This window comes from Zonotrichia albicollis, chromosome 1 (genome assembly GCF_047830755.1).
Source record: "Zonotrichia albicollis isolate bZonAlb1 chromosome 1, bZonAlb1.hap1, whole genome shotgun sequence".
NCBI lineage: Eukaryota > Metazoa > Chordata > Aves > Passeriformes > Passerellidae > Zonotrichia > Zonotrichia albicollis.
The window spans coordinates 19,119,776-19,138,276 of record NC_133819.1 but is presented as its reverse complement, the minus strand read 5'-3'; the positions used below and the strand labels follow the sequence as shown (position 1 = coordinate 19,138,276).

At 36.2% G+C, this 18,501-nt stretch overlaps 1 protein-coding gene across 4 annotated transcripts in view; it reads right to left on the bottom strand.

The window, feature by feature from the left end:
* Positions 1–18,501, bottom strand: part of NEBL (nebulette) — a 246,373-nt gene that overhangs the window by 75,246 nt on the left and 152,626 nt on the right. For 2 of the 4 annotated variants that reach the window (XM_074535148.1, XM_074535154.1), the window contains exons 1-4: positions 15,280–15,469; positions 15,113–15,184; positions 8,676–8,780; positions 6,340–6,450 (exon numbers count right to left, since the gene is read on the bottom strand). The exons of the other annotated variants lie outside the window; for them this stretch is intronic. In XM_074535148.1, the coding sequence (XP_074391249.1) occupies positions 6,340–6,450; positions 8,676–8,780; positions 15,113–15,184; positions 15,280–15,345 (354 nt within the window). In that variant the 5' untranslated portion in view covers positions 15,346–15,469. Of the gene's footprint in view, positions 1–6,339; positions 6,451–8,675; positions 8,781–15,112; positions 15,185–15,279; positions 15,470–18,501 lie in introns of those variants that run through there. 4 annotated transcript variants of the gene reach the window in all.

Here is an 18,501-nt window from a genome sequence, read left to right as displayed (position 1 = left end):
CATGAGCTAGGTCAAACCTAGTGGTGTAGTCTACCTGTATTCAGGAAGAAACTTAATAAATAATTTAACTCCTTCATGGGTCCAGAACACTGAAATTAGAGCAGCTTCCACCCAAAACAGAGACATATGAGGCATAGTCAGCGGTGAGATTTCTCTGCCTATGTTATGGCAACAGATGCATGAGTAGACAGGGGAAAGAAACAGTAATACACAAACAAAAATTAAGCTTAACAAGGTGAGAAGACAGCCCAGGGAAAACATAATCAAAAGCCAGCTTTTTTTTTTTAAACACACTTGAAGCAATCAGCTATATAATTATTCTCCATTTTCAGAGAAAAAAATATTTTATGCATTTGTCATAAACAAACAGTTTCACTGTTTATTATAAACCCATTGCCCACAGTTCTATTTCTTCCACTGTTGGGAAGCAACCAGCACAATATGCATTTTTACTTAGCCCCAGGTTCACAAAGAAAAATAATATTTACATTCAATTGTCATCATAGTAAATGAAAATGGAATTGAATTGTGAATTTATAAACACCTTTACTTTTATAATAGAAATGGAACTCTGTTGGGCATTCATCCATCTTTCACTGTACTGTGTTATACTTACACACACACTCACACACTACAACTGCCTAAAAAGCTCATCTTACACTTATCCTTGTCAGAAGCTCTTAGGCTTATATTAAGGAAAATTCACCAGGTTTAGATGCCTAAAAAGTAGCAACCATCAAGAAAATTCATTCTCTAATAGCTTTCATGAGCAAGCATTAAAATAATCCATAAGAAAACAGCAAGTATTAAATAAGATAGAAAGCTGATTAGGACGAGAAGGATTGACACAAAAACCCATGGTAGCAATAAAAGAATACTGTGAAAGTTTTGAGACGGAAACTCTCAACTACAGAGATTCAGACTCTTTTAGGACAGGATACTAGAATTGTGAGAAAATGCTGTATCTGGTTTTGCTTAAAGCAAGATTTCATCTGAGTTACAGAGTAGTGTGCCCAAAGCAATATGTTAGTATCTGCCCTGACTATCTCAGATTACAAAATGATACACAGGCTGAGACATTAAGACAAGAAGGGAGGAAGGGTATTTTTTCACCGCTACTATGTGAACAAAAGTATCAAATCAGGAACCTTAAAATGTGCCACCTCCTTATCCAGTCTAGCACAATCAGCCTTCTGCAGGAACAAACACAACTGACAGTGAAACAGGGTCCATAACTTGCCTACACTGTTTACATCTTGCAAATGGAAAAGCACACAATCCTTAACACAACTGAAGCTCCACTAACAAATCATTTCCCACAAAAGTGGAATTACTATACAAACATATGCCACAAAATCTCTTTTGCTAATTCTCCTTGCTTATACTTTTAAGATGTTCCTCTCTTAATGCCATTATAAACAGAAGACCCATACGGTTACTTCCAAAATCTACTAATTTACAGATATTTTATTACATTGCCATTTTGCTGGTTCAACAGCTCTATTTTTCCCTTGGTGAACAGGCTATGTATCCAAGATATGAAAACACAGTAACACATCAACTCTCAGCATGAGAAATTTAGCAGAAATTATGAGTATCCGCTGTCTTGGGAAAGGATGACCGTTTCTTTAGCTTAATGTAGCAATATTTCACTTGCTTTGGCATCTGTTCTTCCTATCTTTTCCCATTATTTTCATTAACTCACTGAAGCAGTCTTGTTGCAATCCTAGGCTAGGAGGGGTTCAATAGCTGTCTAGTTTAGCTTGGGACAGTTTAGTGCAGAACTATTCCCAGATTTGTAAATCGCTTCCAAGTAAGCATGAAAAAATATTTATCATTATTTCATCAACATCCTTAGTAACATTATTTTTATAGGTTAGTATGCATACATTTATTTCTCAAATCATGCTGATTTTCAAGTTTTAGCTAAACTGAATTTCCTTAATCAAATCTACATATGAAACTACTCTACACAGAGATCAAGCATTATAGGTCACTGACATAACCTTTACCCTGTGGTGGTGCCATTTATTAACTTGAGAAATACAAGGCAATTATTTAAGTAGGTATGACTTCAGATTGAACCAATTTGTAAGTACTCATTTTTTATTTTTCTTCTCTCTTTTACACCAGTGTGTCAATAGGAAGCTGCATTAAGGAAGGTTTTGTGTTCCTTTAACCCAGCTCTGCCTGGCCCCCTGTTTTGGCACACATTAAGCCCTATTACATTTTTATTTTCATTTCCATTTATAGTCAAGATATATAGTCAAGTCCATTATAGTTAAGATGTGCTCTGAACTTAAAATCCATAAAGTAGGATTTCGTAGAAGGAAACATTCAAGAACACCAAAAACATCACTTTAGTCTCCATATAGAGAATTAGGTTATCCAATGTAATTGTATAAAACAGAACTATGGCAGTCCAGAAGACTAATACCTACCACCATAACAGAGAGAAAATATTGAATATTACATTTCCTACCATAAAAAATCCTGAAAAATTACATAAAAAAATTGATAATGTGTAATATGATTGGAAATGATGCAATAAACAACAAAATTTTTATTGCAGTACAAAAACACCCTCTGAAACTTCTTCTGGAAGTTGAAAACATTGCTTAAGATTCTCTTGGCTCATCACCTTTATAAAGAAATAGGAAATACTGTTCAACATTGACTCTTTGAGATATTGCCCCGTGCAAAGTAGAAAATTAAACTGCCTTCAGTTTGCTTTAGATTATCCCTTTTAGATAAGAAGAAAAACAGTGCAATCACTTCTTATGGCAAAAAACGAAGTGATGAAAAAGTGATGAAGTGTTTTTTTTTTTCAACATTTTTCCCCCAAGCAATTTTAAATATCTTTATCATTGTTTGTGATTATTAAAAAAAATATTGTTTTACATAAGGAAGTATTCAGCATACTGATCCTCGGACAAGAAAAAGATTTGGCACATAGCTAGCAATGATCAGAAATTTTCCTTCAGCAATATTTTCCACAGGAATATTGCAATTTCTCCAAAAATTTCCATTTCCTTTCAGAAAAATCAAAATGAAGGCTCCCTACCTAGATTGCTCTCATCAAATTTATTTTATCACTGTGAAAAGAAGGGAAATTGATGAGAACTTTGTAGGCTGGTAAGGAAAGTGAAGTTATTCAGTGATGACAGGGGCTTCTCTTTTTAGCTTTCCCTGGGGACCGCTATGATAAAAGTGAGAGAAGGGGGAAGTCTGGTTGCTCACTCTCAAGAAAGGCATTTAGAAGGCCACAGTCAAATTTTCTGCAAGGAAGAAAAAAAATTAAATTATAAAAGCCACCCAAGTATGTGGGACTGTGAAATTTTTTTTTCATTTTCCTGAAACATTTTTTCCCATAAACAACATTGGGATTTTTTGGGTTTTTCTCTTTTTTTTGGTTTTGTGGGTTTGGGGTTTTTTTGGTTTGGGGTTTTTTTTGCCAGTTTTGGATAGATGTCATTCTCTATGGGTATTTATTTCCTTTATCATTCCAGTTCTACAAAAAACAAAAAAGAGTAAACACGGGTTTCATGCAAAAGCCAGCAGGAAGTCTTGTTTCAGGCTTTCCTGAGTATCTTGAAGACAGAATTGAGCATGACTCAATACAGCCAGTATGGGGAAGAGGCTGCACAGGAAGAGAACCATATGTGTCAGAGTGCTGTAATCTCCACTACAGCAAGATCCTTATGTCAGTGCTGACACTGCATGGCAGGACCCCTGAAGAAGGAGATCCTGGCTCAGCTGAGATCACTGGCAATTGCCACAAGAGTTAAAAGAATGCCACTGTGGTCAAGGGTGCTGTGGTAGCCTGTTGGCTCTGGAGAGGACAGTGGAGGGCAGCTGTAGGGGGGGGCGGTATAACTCCTTGAGTAAAACAAGATATTTCTCCTAGTTTCCTCCAAGTTCCTAAATTATATGTGTGATTTGAAATTGTGTATCAAATTACTAAACTGGGCTGGATATAGGTAGGCTGAAGAGAGGGCTGCTGGGCAGCAGCAGCAGCACCATTTCAGGAGCAAACTTTGCATCAGGGGAGAGCCCATTTGTGGGGGACACACCTGTGTAAGGAGATCCTCTGCCAGAGGCACCCAGCCTGTGCCAGCAGCCAGCCTGGGGAAAGTCAGGGGCTCTCTTTCACCCCATCATGATCCTCTACCCCCAATGCACCCGCTTGGCATGTGAGGCTGTCAAGGATCCTGCCAAGAACACGGCACCACAGAGCAAGGAGAGTCCTGCTTGATCCGCCCACAAAAGCATTCCAGCCCAGCATTGCATCCAAGAAGCATAAAAAGGGAGTCAAAGGTGTAAATTTGTTCTAGTGTGGGTAGGGAGGACAAGGACACACACTCGTATTTTCCACCTCTCGGGAAATCAGAACTATTTTAAAATCAGGTTACTGCAACTCAGAAACAGACTGCAATTCTGTTTGCAGCAGCCTTTTTGGAGCAGAGCTGGAGCCATGGGCAGCTGGTGCTGTTCTCTCTCCTTCCTATGGAATATCTGTAGCCTCCTCCTGAAGGGATGACCTGTAAATTCACAGTCCCAGCTAGACAGATGCAACAGAAGCCCCCTCTGCCATATCCTGACCCAGATGAAATCTGAAATCCTTGTATTAGCTACTTAGGTACTGCAGTGATAGGCACAATATGGATTAGATTTGAATACTGTGGAGAAGATTTTTCACTAGAAAATCCCCTGAGAGCTCTCTCAAAGTAGCATTAAATTCAGGTCCATTGCAGCAGTAAACCACAAGTTGGAAAAATGTGTCAGCGTATCTTTAAGTTTTATGGTATATTATGATTTATAACGCATCTACTCCTAAGGGGATAGTATGAATTTTGTGGGAAAAAATTCTGCTTAAATATAACTCAGCCTATATGCATATTTTTTCTCTAGAACTGTTGGATGATTGAAGAAAGCCTTCAAAAACTACCAAATAAAAATGTCAGTCTTTTCCTTAAAAGGGTTTTTTTATGAACCAATGGTTTCATTTTTAGTTTCAGTTATTTATCTTTTCTGCCACATCACCAAAGTTAATTAACCTCATTTGGGTAAACAAATGTAGAATGCAATAATTTGGAATGAATTTGGGAGCAAATCTGTGGCAGAATAGTTAACTAATGTTTTATAAATCAAGCTAATGGCTTAAAAATGTTACACAAATTTAATTCCCAATTTTATTTTTACTATAATTCCTCTAATCACTCACTTTACAATGAAATGTCACATTAATGTCATTTCAGCTACTGGGGTGCTTTAACTTGTGTATATATGTTCCTTTTCAAATTCTGAAAACTAAAATATGTGTTATTGTATTTGCTTAATATAGCCTTGATTAACATAATATTTTATATCAAAACATTTTTCCACAAGCTGTCCTGAAATTTTAGTCCATTCTTTTTTTATTAATATTTTCCTTTGTCTGAAAAGGTGTCACTGCATTACAAGAATGCATATTGAGATACAATCAATATTATGGATTTAGAATGGTGTTCCCTTCATGCACTGGCTGTTTTAAACCATATGTAGTTATCTTTAAGGGAGGAGAAAGCAAAAACAAGAAAACCATGGAAGTGCTTGGTGAACAGAAAGCCACGACCATCTATTTGATGTAATTCTAATGAGTAACAATGAAAATCTGGACCCTCATTCATTTTACACATGCTTAACATTCATAATTCCACTGAGGTCACTGGAAGTGAAGGGTCACCTGCCTACTCTTAGGGTATTATATTTTTAAGTCCTTGAAGGCAACTGAACCAGAAATTACTATTTTTCTGGTTGTTTACAAGCTTTATACTATATTCAATATACTTGATTTCATATTTTAATTGTATAAAATTTGTTCTAAGTAGTAGTATGCAGATCATCAGAAATACATTTGCTGCTACCACTAAGTGCCTTTAGAAGTCATTAAAGCAGTTTTCTTTTCTCTTGCCTTCAGCATCAAATATTTTATATTACATTTAATATATGTTAATACAACACCCAACTGGAAAAGTTACATAAGAGTCACCCATTCTATAAGGACCATGCAATGTCACTAAATTCAATAATTCCTTATTGTATTCACAGGTTTCACTGGATCAATGAATGCATCACCAACTTTTAAATGCATATTTAATAAACATAAGTAAAATTGTCAACATTTTAAAAATGTGCAGTTTTTGAATTTAAGAAGTTATGGTGATAAACTCTGGATGATAAGCTCACCCAAATAAATCAAGCAGACAATCAAGTGTCCTTTCAAGTATTTTGTTTAAAGTGTACTTATTCTGACACACAGTTAATCCAAAAATCATTTTTGCAATTCTAAAATTGTACCTTGCTCTGAAGGTGCATTAATTCTTTCGCAAATACACTGTCAATTGTGGCTGGCATCTGCTGATAGAGAGGGTTGGAAAGGTCTTTCTTAGCAGCTCCTTTATATTTCACCTGGAGGGCAGAAAAAGGTGATATAAAATGCAAAAATGAAGATACAGTAAACATACTACTTATTTTTTCTAGTAAGTGAAATGACAGAGAACAGAACTGGAAAAATTTCATTAACTGTCACTAAATTGCTAGCAAAAACATCTTTAATAATACTTTATGGGGATGTGCCTAATTCACAAAGCAATGCAAAATATCTCCGAATTAAATTCAATAATTTGAATGTAAATACAAAATAAAATAGCAAGGTAATTTCTTCTATCCTTTCTCAGATCATTTTCAAATCCAAAAATTAATTTTCTTCTTTCTCTTTTACAGAGTCCTGAACAATGGGAGCAAATGGGAGGTGAACCATAAATATTTTACCAACTAAAGAGTAGCAGCAACTAAATGTAGCTAGAAAGGGGAGGAACACTGCAGTTTGCCTGTCTGCCATCATTTCTGTTTCATTTGTTCATATTACAGTCTCATTTTGAAATTACATTTTATTTATCCTGTGTTTGCTCCAGTATTCAGTATTGGCAGCTCCTCACAAAGGGGTTTTACAAGAGATACCAGAACAATAGCTGAAAATGTGTGAGGCTTTTGCTTCAGTTCTAAGTCTTCCAAGTTCATAAAACAGTAATGGCAACACTGCTGTAAAAGTAATCATAAATACCAAAAATATTTTCAATTACACTAATGTCACTTATTTACTGTGAAATATACAGTCCTTCACTAAAGGCTAATTCCCCAAATGCATTATATGCATACATATCAATAATTTGCTGTAATATTTGTTGCCGTTTCCCAAAACAGAGGGCTCTTTTTCACTGCTGTTAAGAATTTGTGTCCAAGATTTGCAAATACAGGTGATAGGACACTAGAGGTCAGTAATTTACAAGATAAACCATCCATCACATCGTTAGCTTCAGGTAACACTGGAATAAACAGGCAGCATTCTCAAAAGTGTGGTAATATCAAACCTACAGGGTTTAATATTTTAGAATATTTTTATTTCTCTAAATCTTTGCTTAATAATTAACAGAAGATTCGCTGGAATCTGACAGTTTAGATAAATACTCTCTATATACTGCATTTCTGTAGACTGCAATAGTCTGTCGCTTATAAAGTACAATTACATCAGATTTACTTCCCTTGGGACATGCCACTCCTTCTCAGACAACAGGAAGATAAATACAAGAAAAGTATTTAATTGGTGCATTCATATTGAAAGCCACATAGCAAATTATTGTATATCAGAAATTGAATTTATGTAACCTCACACAGTGATACTTGGACTTTTTTATTACAATCATAAAGTGGCACAAAAATGAGGCACCAAAATTTTAATTTTTTGAAGGGCGATAGGGACAGAAAAATCACTCAGAACCCGTGATTCCTAAATAAAGCTGCTGTCTCTCAGGTGAAACTTCTGCTGCTGTTCTTACCTGTGGAAAATAATCAGAGATGGAATCCTACAGCACCTCGTACCTGGGACATGAAGAGCTGGCAGTAAATGCTGCTCTGACACTTTGGAAGCTATTGATCTTTCTTTTCTTTCATTCAAGCTGTGTATGTGTGCACATGTCACAGGTATGCAGAGATAGGTAGATAGATAGATAGATAGGTAGGTAGGTAGATTAGACAGATAGACAGATAGACAGATAGACAGACAGACAGACAGACAGACAGACAGATAGACAGATAGATAGATAGATAGATAGATAGATAGATAGATAGATAGATAGATAGATAGATAGATATGCAAGGGCTCAGGCAACCCACCGACGACCTGATGTCTGCCCCAGCCCACTTGCTGAAGGAGGACAGGGATGATAACATGGAAACATTTTCCTTGTCTCCTGTTTGATATCAGGCTGTGAAATCACCACAGCAGGGAATTTTTGCACAGGTGTAATTTGCAAACCTCATCACTGCAGAAAGTGCAACATTCTTTTCCTATTCCTCAGTTTATCCACACATAAAATGGTATAGCTAGGACTTGCTCAGAACCATTAATAAAGTGTCTTCAAATCCCAAAATAAAAGTGTCATGTAATTCCAAATTATTATTATTATTCACATTGCATATACACTAATTACAGCCTTTGAATTCACTTCAGCTTTAAACAGAATTATTATTTGAAATAAGCCATCCTTCCCCAACTAAAAATCACAGTACTCAACTGAAAGAGTTTTTAGGAAGGATAAGACACCAAGAAAATTTTTCAGTCTTTTAGATCTTACCTCAGAAATAAAAGCACCAAGGCTTTTCACATGTTTTAGCTGCGGGGTGTCAGGTACAAATATGCACTTGCCTTTAGATTTTTTAAACTCTTCTTTATAGTGTACCTACAAAGAGAAGAAAAAGAAGTTTAATTGCTCTTAAAAACACACATACAGAAAAGCAAACATTGGTTATTTTAATTTTTTTATTATTAGTAGTATTTTTATTTTATTTTATTCATGGATACTGCGCTGGGCAGCTTGCAAATACCTCCGGCTGGATCAAATTAAACCATAAAGGGAAGCTACGAGTTCTCACGCACATTACCAGGGCTATGTAAAAGTCACAGAACTCTTTAATAATACAGATGAAAAAGACAGGACTTTTCTCTACATCTAGAGCACATTTTCACGACAGTTGTAGATGTTTTAGTATCTCTAAAGAAAGAAGAATCGAATAATTGATCTCCTTGATCCTTGATCTCAAAGATAAAAATTGTTTAACTTCTAACACAGACCTAGCAAGCACAGAATCTGTATAATATCATCAAATGCCCCTTTATGAATCCAAGACTCACATGAATAAATTCAAGAGGCCACTGCTAAACTATTGCCTACAAAGTACCCAACACTTACGACGTTCAAGAAATTACAGAATTTCTCTAAGACCAAACAAATTTTAAATTGAGGCATTTTTTTAAAATGTGTATGCACATAGGAAACCATGAAAAAAAAACTATCAGAACACTATGACGGATTTGATAACAAAAAAAAGAAAGAAAAAAAATAAAAATAAAAAACCCAAACTTTTTTTTAAGCAACCAATCTTTTTCTTACAATGGGGCAAACAGTATGAGCAGGTATAACAACCATATGAGCATTGCTAGAGTCAGAGTTATTGTTTGCATTATTGAGACTGCAAGAAGGATAAAATCTATGGACGTGGTTAACATGTAGGAACACTCTTTATATACAAACTGCATGAAGAAAGATGGTGAATTATGATGAGATGGACTAAGTAAGTTTTAACGACAGACACTTTACAAGGATAGCCTTAGATGTTTTCAGTGACATTTCTTTCTTTGTACAGAGAATTGTTTAGATCAATGCAAATTGAATTATTTAGTACTAAGCTTTCATGGTTATTATCTGCTACCATTTCTCTAACCTCATTTTCACATTCTGCCTAACAGCAGCTCAAATTTATGCACTCTAGACTTGCTGACAAGCACTGACAGAAGCAATATGATCTGCATCTGAGCATTACAGAAATATGCAGCCTTAATATCCTCTTTCTCTTAATCCTTAATGGATATCACAAGTTCTAGTGTATGCTCCTCTACAGAGACTTGGACAACTTATGAGAAGGATGGCAGCTTACACAGATTCAATTCCTGTGCTATCTAAAGCAAAGTTTGTGTTTACTGAAAAATGGATTAGATAATGCCAAATTTATCTCAAATTCATGACTACTTTATCCTCACACAAGAAAAAATTTTGCTTGATATTGAGCTCATTCAGATTTGAACTACTGAAAGAATCTACTCGTCACTTCCACATCACATTGTCTGCTTTTATGGATTACAATCTATTCTCAAAGAAAACCTTTTGGTGAACAATGGGTAACATTACTGTGTCATGACTTTACTCACAAAGCCAATGGTTCATGTAACCTGTGTGTGACATCATAGACACAGGTAATCACAGAGCAACACACAAAAAGACATTTTTATGGTAAGTATGAGCAGGCACTTACTGTCCAACCTGCACACACGCATTGGAATTTTACAGAGCTGACGGTCTACTGGGTGAATCTGATAGCATTCCCAGTAGAAATTCCTGTAAAGCTGTGATTCTGACAGAGGAGACAGTCTTGTTGCTCACAACTTAGATAAATCATCCACAGACATCTGAAAGCTGACTGTAATTATATCCATTTTAATTGCAGAGCAATAATTACATTCAAGAATCAAACACAAAAGCTTCCTAAGGTATCGCTTAATTGGGGGGAATGACAGAACATGACTAGAAGAAACAAAACTGTTCTGCTATAGAAGTCATGCTTTCAAAAAAATTGAAAGCAGTAAATGACTAATGCCACCTCCTTAATCCTTTATTATTCACATTTTTTGTGACAGTAACCCATGCAAGCCACAAAAGGCATACAGACTCAAATACACAATTTAGAGAGAACATATAATAAAATGTTTGGTCAAATTCTGATCCAACAAACTCCACTCTGCTACAGTATTGTCCACATTGCTTGGAATCAGAAAGATGGAAGATGAAATGGGACAAGTATAATGAAGTCATGACACTTGCAGTTATAAAACATATTTAGTGTAAACGATGCAATGAAGATGTTCAAGAGCTTGCCTATGATCGAACATAACCAATGAATGGAATGAACAGGCAGAGAAGCTAATATTCCTCTTCAAAGCTGGTAATTAAGAATACAGATGTCTTAAATATTGAATAGGAAATTTTGCCTGCAAGTGGCTTACCCCTCACCACAAAATACACTGTTTGCATTGAGCAGACCTGGTAAGCCTTGTGAAAAAAATAAATAGGAAGAAATTGCAAATGGTGGCCTGGAGCCACAGCTCTTTCAATATACTTCTGAAGTTCAATAGCTCACTAAAGGCCCAATTTTTCATAGTTCTCTCCATATCCTTTTCTTATCCCTGACTCATCATAAAACCAACTCTGACCACACACAACTATCCAGTAAAGAGGATTAAAATTCCTAGACAACCACCAAAACATTAAGTTTCAAGCTGCATTTTTTTCTTAATGGATATTATATGGGAAGATCAACTTTATAAAACAAGGGCATCCAAATTTTAAGCCGAAGCTTCCTGGTTCACCAAGAAAATTCATCTCACCCATGGCCTGTTCCACCAGCCTTTTTCAGGGGGAAAAACAGAAGGGAGACTGTGGGCTAAAGGAAAGACTCCAATGGTAACAGCATAATCTAAGCAGCCACCATTTCTTTTATTCAGGGACACATGCTCATCTAACTTTATTAAAAATAGCTTTTGAGTATATTCATATTAATCTTAACATCAATGGTGTAACCATGTCAACAGTCATCCTGCCAAGATCCACTACAGAACTGTCATATCCAAAATACCCATTTTTGTTTAGAAAAACAACAAAAATGTCTGAACCTTCTTATCTAGATTTTATGTCAGAACAAAAGTAAACTTCTTCCCACTAAGTATTCACCTTTTCAAACTTACATTTCTATTGAACTTATAATCTCTTATAAGACTAAGGACTGTGTCACACCACAGATTCATCTAATACAGAATCCTTTCTCTGTGGCCATAGGAATCTAGTGTAAAGCAAGAGAAAATGGCAGGCATACAGTATTGCTATTAAAATATATAGTATTTTAGTAATCTCCAGCAATTTCAAACTCAAGGTCCTCTTGAGTTAGAGGTTGTGACTAGTATTGGTGAGTCCAGGTGAACAGCTGCACCCAGAATTAGGCAGCCAAAATCCTGCTACTTTGGCACAGTGTTTCCACTATTGGCTCTAGGTCTTTTGGGATTTTGTTGTGTAACAGAGACATCCTAAAGCTAAGTTGGACTCTGTGCAAGGACAGATAAATAGCAAGCAGTCCTATTTGTTTGCTTTAGAGGAAAGGAAGTGCTGGTACCACTCATTACCGCAATTCAGCAGAATCTTCAGAAGGCGGTGTCTGCCATTCTACCAAAAAGGATTATAATAGTTTGGTCAATTACCTTCTATAATTGTTCCCATCTCTGCTTATAACAGTACTGACAACATCCCACCACATAATCAAAACAAAAAAAGAGATGAAAATACACTACAAGCAAATGGACGAGCTCAATTTCAATGTGGAAGAGAAAAGGCCTGGAGAGGAAGGCAATTCATATAAATCAAACACACATGACAGTTTTGAAAACATCTGTGGAGTAAAATTTCATAATAGAGGGAGATTAAATGGAACGACTGTCGAGAGAAAAAATCCAGGGGGTATCACAGCCACAGAACAAACATCTGCCAACCTCAAATGAAACTGGGGATTTTCTCAAGAACGGGAGCACATAAACACTTCACAGCTTCCCCTACGTACAGCTCAAGGCTGACAATTACAGATTCACCAAGGACTGCCAGTGTAACACTTTTTCAAAACCATATTGCCAAATTAAAATCAGCCTGCAAAGAATGCAGGGCAAGCATAACACAGCCCCAGTATCTCAGGCATGTGCACTCCTGGCTCTGCATTCTGATGGAGATGTGCTGACAGCTCCACCATCAGAAAAGGACAATCACCCAGTCTCGTGGCCAGCAAGGACACAGGCTGCTCCCCCAAGGTCATCTAAAGAGCCAAACAGAAAGCGCCATAAAGCCACTGCACAAATAAAATGTACCAATGTACACCAATCATAAGTCCACACAAATAATAGTACGCTGAAAGGTTCATGCTAAAAAGGATAAGGAATATATTAAAAGTTTTGAATGTCAGTAAGTCAAAAAATGGAAGGTAAGAATGCAAACTCCTTGCAATTCATTGGTCTCCACAATGAAATGTGCAGGGTGAGGAATTTATACCCAGGTACAAAGGACTTCACTGGTCATAAGAAATTCCATTATAGCAAAAAATTCTGGGAAACCAAATTCATATTCTATGCATATTCCATTCAAGCCAATGAAGAAAAACCTACTGATTTCATCAGAGGCTGAATAAAGCCCCAAAGCTGGATGTTATTTTTAAACAAAGAGCCTCTTTTTTGAAATTAGATTGGTCTGGACCATTATACATTGTTCTTGCTTTGAAAGCATTAATAACACTTTGCCATTATGCCTGACATATCTCAAGGAAAATCTAACACACTTGCAGGCTAAATGCATCACAAGTTTTCAGCAAAAGCCCACATCCCTGAACCATTATAAGCAGGAGAAGCCTGGCTTGACTTAGCTATTCACCTTAGCTCTCAAGTCCCTGCAGAAAATCCAAGAAAATACAGCCACTCCATTTCTTCATTAATTAAAAGCTACAGCCAACATTACTCCTAATGGCTACACAGCAGAGTAATAATTCCTTTTCAGTTAAAGAAAGATTTCTTCAGCATTTTTCAAGGAGTTTTTTTCTTTAAGAACAGTGACCATGGATGCAAATGTATATTGGGTCATATAAGTGCTTCAGGTCCATTTTCATTTTTGCCTTTACAAGAGTTGACAGGCACTTAATGCACCATATGCCCTTTTTTCCCAAAGAAAGCATGTATATATCTATCAGTAAAAATATTATTAATCTCTACTGCTTCCTAAAGCAGGGTGAGTTTACAAAGGGCTCATCTTGGTATCTCTCTTAAGGATCTATCCAATTTTCAGCACTCTTTCTGTGAAAAGTGAAGTAGGAGGTGTAGGGACAAGAGGAAAGAGGAAACTTTGACTTTGTCAAATCACACTTTTCACGTCCCAGATACTGGTCTTCTGAGCTGACTACTCTTTTCTGATACACAATCCCTAAAAATTTATACCTAAAATATAGATTCTGTATGTTCTATTCCCATTAAATCAACACCTAAATATTGTATTACAACATGAGCCAGACACCAGTTTTTTGTTTCTTTAGAACATTTGTTTAGGCAAGTCACTCTCTCCTCAGAAAGGTCTCCTCTCCTGCCACAGCTTTCTCACAGGGGAAATATCATTCTTTACACCCATGCGCCCATGAAGGGACAAAGTTTTTTTTTTGACACACTCTCGCAGAGAGAAACAAAAATAAATCTCCATCACGGTAAATCTGATCCTGTTACATTGAAGCAATCAGATCTACTCCAATTTAAAATGTCTGGGACCTGGTTTATGGTGTTCATATAACTGATCCACAGTTTTAAAAATCTATAGTAACTAAATCAAGAATTAGTAAGCTAAATATTTTTAAAATATATTCTAGCATTTGAGTGGATTTGTCCTATAAGCATAGTCAATAACAATATGCTGAGCAGTTTTGGACATCTATCAGCCCAAACAAAAGATCACATTAAAAATTTATCTTTTATTTTTAACTTCCCTCCTTTCATCTCTGTATACTGGAACCCAGTTTTGTTCAAACCAATTAAACTGCATAAAATTAGGCTACAACCAGAAAAAATACCACATTTTCCTGATGAAAGCAGCCAAGGCGTTCTCCTGGCAGACACCCTCTGCCTGAGACCCACATTTTGAAACACTCCTTTCTAGGGCCTGTGCTTCATATCATCCCAGTGCTCTGGAAAGCTTATTTATTCTTTTGTGGCCAATAATTTACACTACCAGAGTAATCTGTGCTTTTCTATTATTTTGTGGGCTTTTGTTATTTGAGCCTTGGATGGACACACACTACACTGTACATATTTGAGAAAATATGTATCATAAATATAAATGCATTTGAAAGAAGAAATGCAAATATGAGAGTGCAAATAGTCACCATCACTTACATCACTTATTAATTCACTGCATTTTCGGGCTAGTTCCATATTTCTGTCCTCAATAACAGGCTTGAGGAAGATCTGAAAGAGAAAGGTAATCATTACACGTTTATTGTCCTAAAGATGAAAAATAGAAGGAAATAAGTACTTTGCAAAACTATTGGAGTTGAACTCACCTTTTCTTCTTCCTCCCAATCCTCATTTTCATCCTCCCTGAGATCCTGAATGGCAGACACTCGCATTTTAATACTTTGTGGGAAACAATGAAAACTCTTAAAAGGTTCAGTGCTGCAGGAAACAGCTCAGACCCTCCAGCATGCCTGGAATCAATGCTCCATTTGTGTCCTCCACTGCACTTAACCCTACCACGGCTCCTTCCTTTTTTAGGCAGCACTTGACAGTCTTTATCTGAACAATTCAGAGTGAGTGAACTGAAAGGCATTGCAGATGGCCTTGCTGGCTATCACTCACAGCAGAGCTAATGCTTTCTTACTGATAAAATATAATTAAATGACCTATCGCCAGAGCAACTATTTTTAAAATTACTACAAACACAATTAAAATACTGTGATGCACGTAATTTGTAACATAAGTAATTCAGTAAAACTAACAGGATTGAAAGGGGAACATTGACTCTAACTTTATGGGAAAACTGCCCAATTGTTAGATTCAAGGCATCAGTGACTCTAAAATCAGTTATGACAAAACTTTATTTTACTGTCCCAATAATAAGGCTTCTTGTTTAAAAAAGCACACTATTCTCATCTTCAAGTAGATGTAACTGCTAGTCTATTTTTTCAGAATTTCTTCATTTCCACAAAGCTTATAGAAGTCTTAAATGCTTTCCATAATCATGTCAGCTGCAGGTTAAACCTGTGCACACATAGATACAGACAAGTCTGTATTACAAGTATACACAGCTATGTATTCACACAAACATGTATTTTCCTTCACTGTTACAAACTGTCATGGTCTGTAGTCTAAAAACCAACCTTTTTCAGTATGAAGTCGCTGACTCCAGCTGCAATGAAACTGAAAGATATCCTGATGTTCATGGGCGCACTGTCAGTGTTTACTTCTGTAAAACAAGCAAGAAGGTATCAAAAGACCAGTTGGAGAAACTAGCATTTTAGTATCATTTTTCTTTTTAAACTGAAGCTTGTATATTTCTCATTTTGTAGAGGTCAGGATTTTGAAGTTCATCAAGCAAAGTCATCACCACTACATGGCTTTGCAATCAGGCAAGGATACAAGGAATGTATGCTCCTAAAAACAACTCTTTAAAGAATTTTAAGTACGTGTGCCCACACACCATGCCCAGAGTTTGTTTTTATTTAAAAACACACAGTTCCTTAGAAAAATAAACATTTCAAAGATGAGAAATAAATACAGCATTTGATTTAGTTAAGGTCTAAAAATCTGCAAATTTAAGAGCAAAGGCAGGAACTGCTTTCAGCCGAAACCAAGAGAGAGAACTCTTTATACATTAATAGTACAGAAGGCTTCAAGACTTTCCATTCCATTCTCAAATATAAGTTCCTAAATTTCAGGTTTGAACTTTCAGCATTGTAAATTTCCAATTAAAACCTAGAAGTCTAGTTTCCATAGGTGAGAATTACCTGGGATATATGCTGACTGCTTTTGGAGTCCAGGAGGCTTCATCCTGGTGGAAACAAATGGTTTTTAGTCTTATGAGTATTCACAGTAAGAGATCTTTTTTGAAGATTATGGCTACAGCAAATATACTCCTAAACAACAGACTCATGTATGATTTTAAGGATCACATGTTAAAGAGACAGAGTACCTACAAAAGTGTCAGACAGAAATGCAGCACTAGAGCTTCACTTAGGGATTTTTGTGATAGTATTGCCAATACTATATGCTTTCAGTGCAGTTAACTTCCTTTTCCTTACTACAATTACTTTTTGTTTTTTAAGTGGAGACATTGAAAAATATTTAAGAGCATACAGAAAATTACTAGTAGCTGCAAAGCTTGTTGAACATAGGGAAATCTTTTGCTATTTTTTGCACTGGAAAGCAAATACAGTCAAAGTTACAATAAAGATGTTAGTGTTTTGGGGCAAAAGGGAAGTGTTTGGCTTTTTGACATGCTTTTAGCACTATATCTGGTGGGTTTTCAGCAGCTGGACAGGAAAACATATATTAATTCTGGTTCTCCTGCAATAGCTTCTGCATAATCAAAATCTGCAAGATAACTTTTGGTCAGTCATTAAGTGATCAGACAACTGGACTACACAGTCACTGGAATTCCCTTCCAACAGAACTACTCTATTCCATTCCATTCTTTTTTATCCTATCTGTAACAGCTTTGATACAATTCTTTTTCTCTCATTTTCGCATGATCAGAGTCAGGCAGAACCAAGCATTCAAATACCCTGTGTACCATGTAACTTCCATAATACAAGCATTAGACAGCTGCTATAGCTCATCAACTTATATTAAAGAAAAACATAACACGATACACAAAGAGAGTAAGGGAAAAAATCACAACTAACCCAAGTTATCACAAATAACTTGTGTTATCACAACTAACCCAAGTTATTTAAAATTCAACTTTTCACATAACCAATGCAACAAGATACTATATGACACAGAAATCCATCCCACTTTTTTTCACTCTCCTCAAAACACTGAATACCATCAGAAAACATTTGCTATGCAATAAAGCAAGCCTGCAAACTTAATTCATCCAGATATAATTCAGGGAAGAATTTGTTAGGACCATTTAAGAGTGGCATAGTTTAAAAGTGCACTGTGATTCAATTAGCAGCCTGCAAGTCATGAAGAATTATAGAAAGGCTTGAGAGGGAAATGACTTTAAAGATAACCCAGTTCCAGCCCCGCTGCCATGGGCAAAGGTGCCACCCACTGCTCAGGGCCATCAGACCGCTCAGGGCCCTGGCCAACCTGGCCTTGTTGAAGTGGCCAGGCATGGGAAAGAAGTCTTAGAAACTTCTATAGGTAGCAAGAAGTAATCTAGAATCAGCAGGAATGTTTGGCATTGCAAATGTGCATGTACATTTCCAATATTTCTAAAATTACTATAAAAATACTAAATCTAATCAGAATAAAGACCCAGTTAAAATGCTGAGCTTTTACATCCCCAAAACAATTATGAACTATGTTGCAGTAAAGATTACTTTTCACCTACAAAATCTGCAATTTTACCAAAACCATCAAACTGACACTTCTGAATCATTTTCTGCTGTATATAATGTAATGATCCACAATCTTTTGTTCTGGCATGAAACAGCACAGATTAAGCAAAATCCAATTGCACAGAATTTTAAGAAAACACTGTAATGGAGTGCTGTGTATCCACAATATTTATATGCACACAGGGCATGGCAAAATTAGAATTTCTTATTGCTTTACAG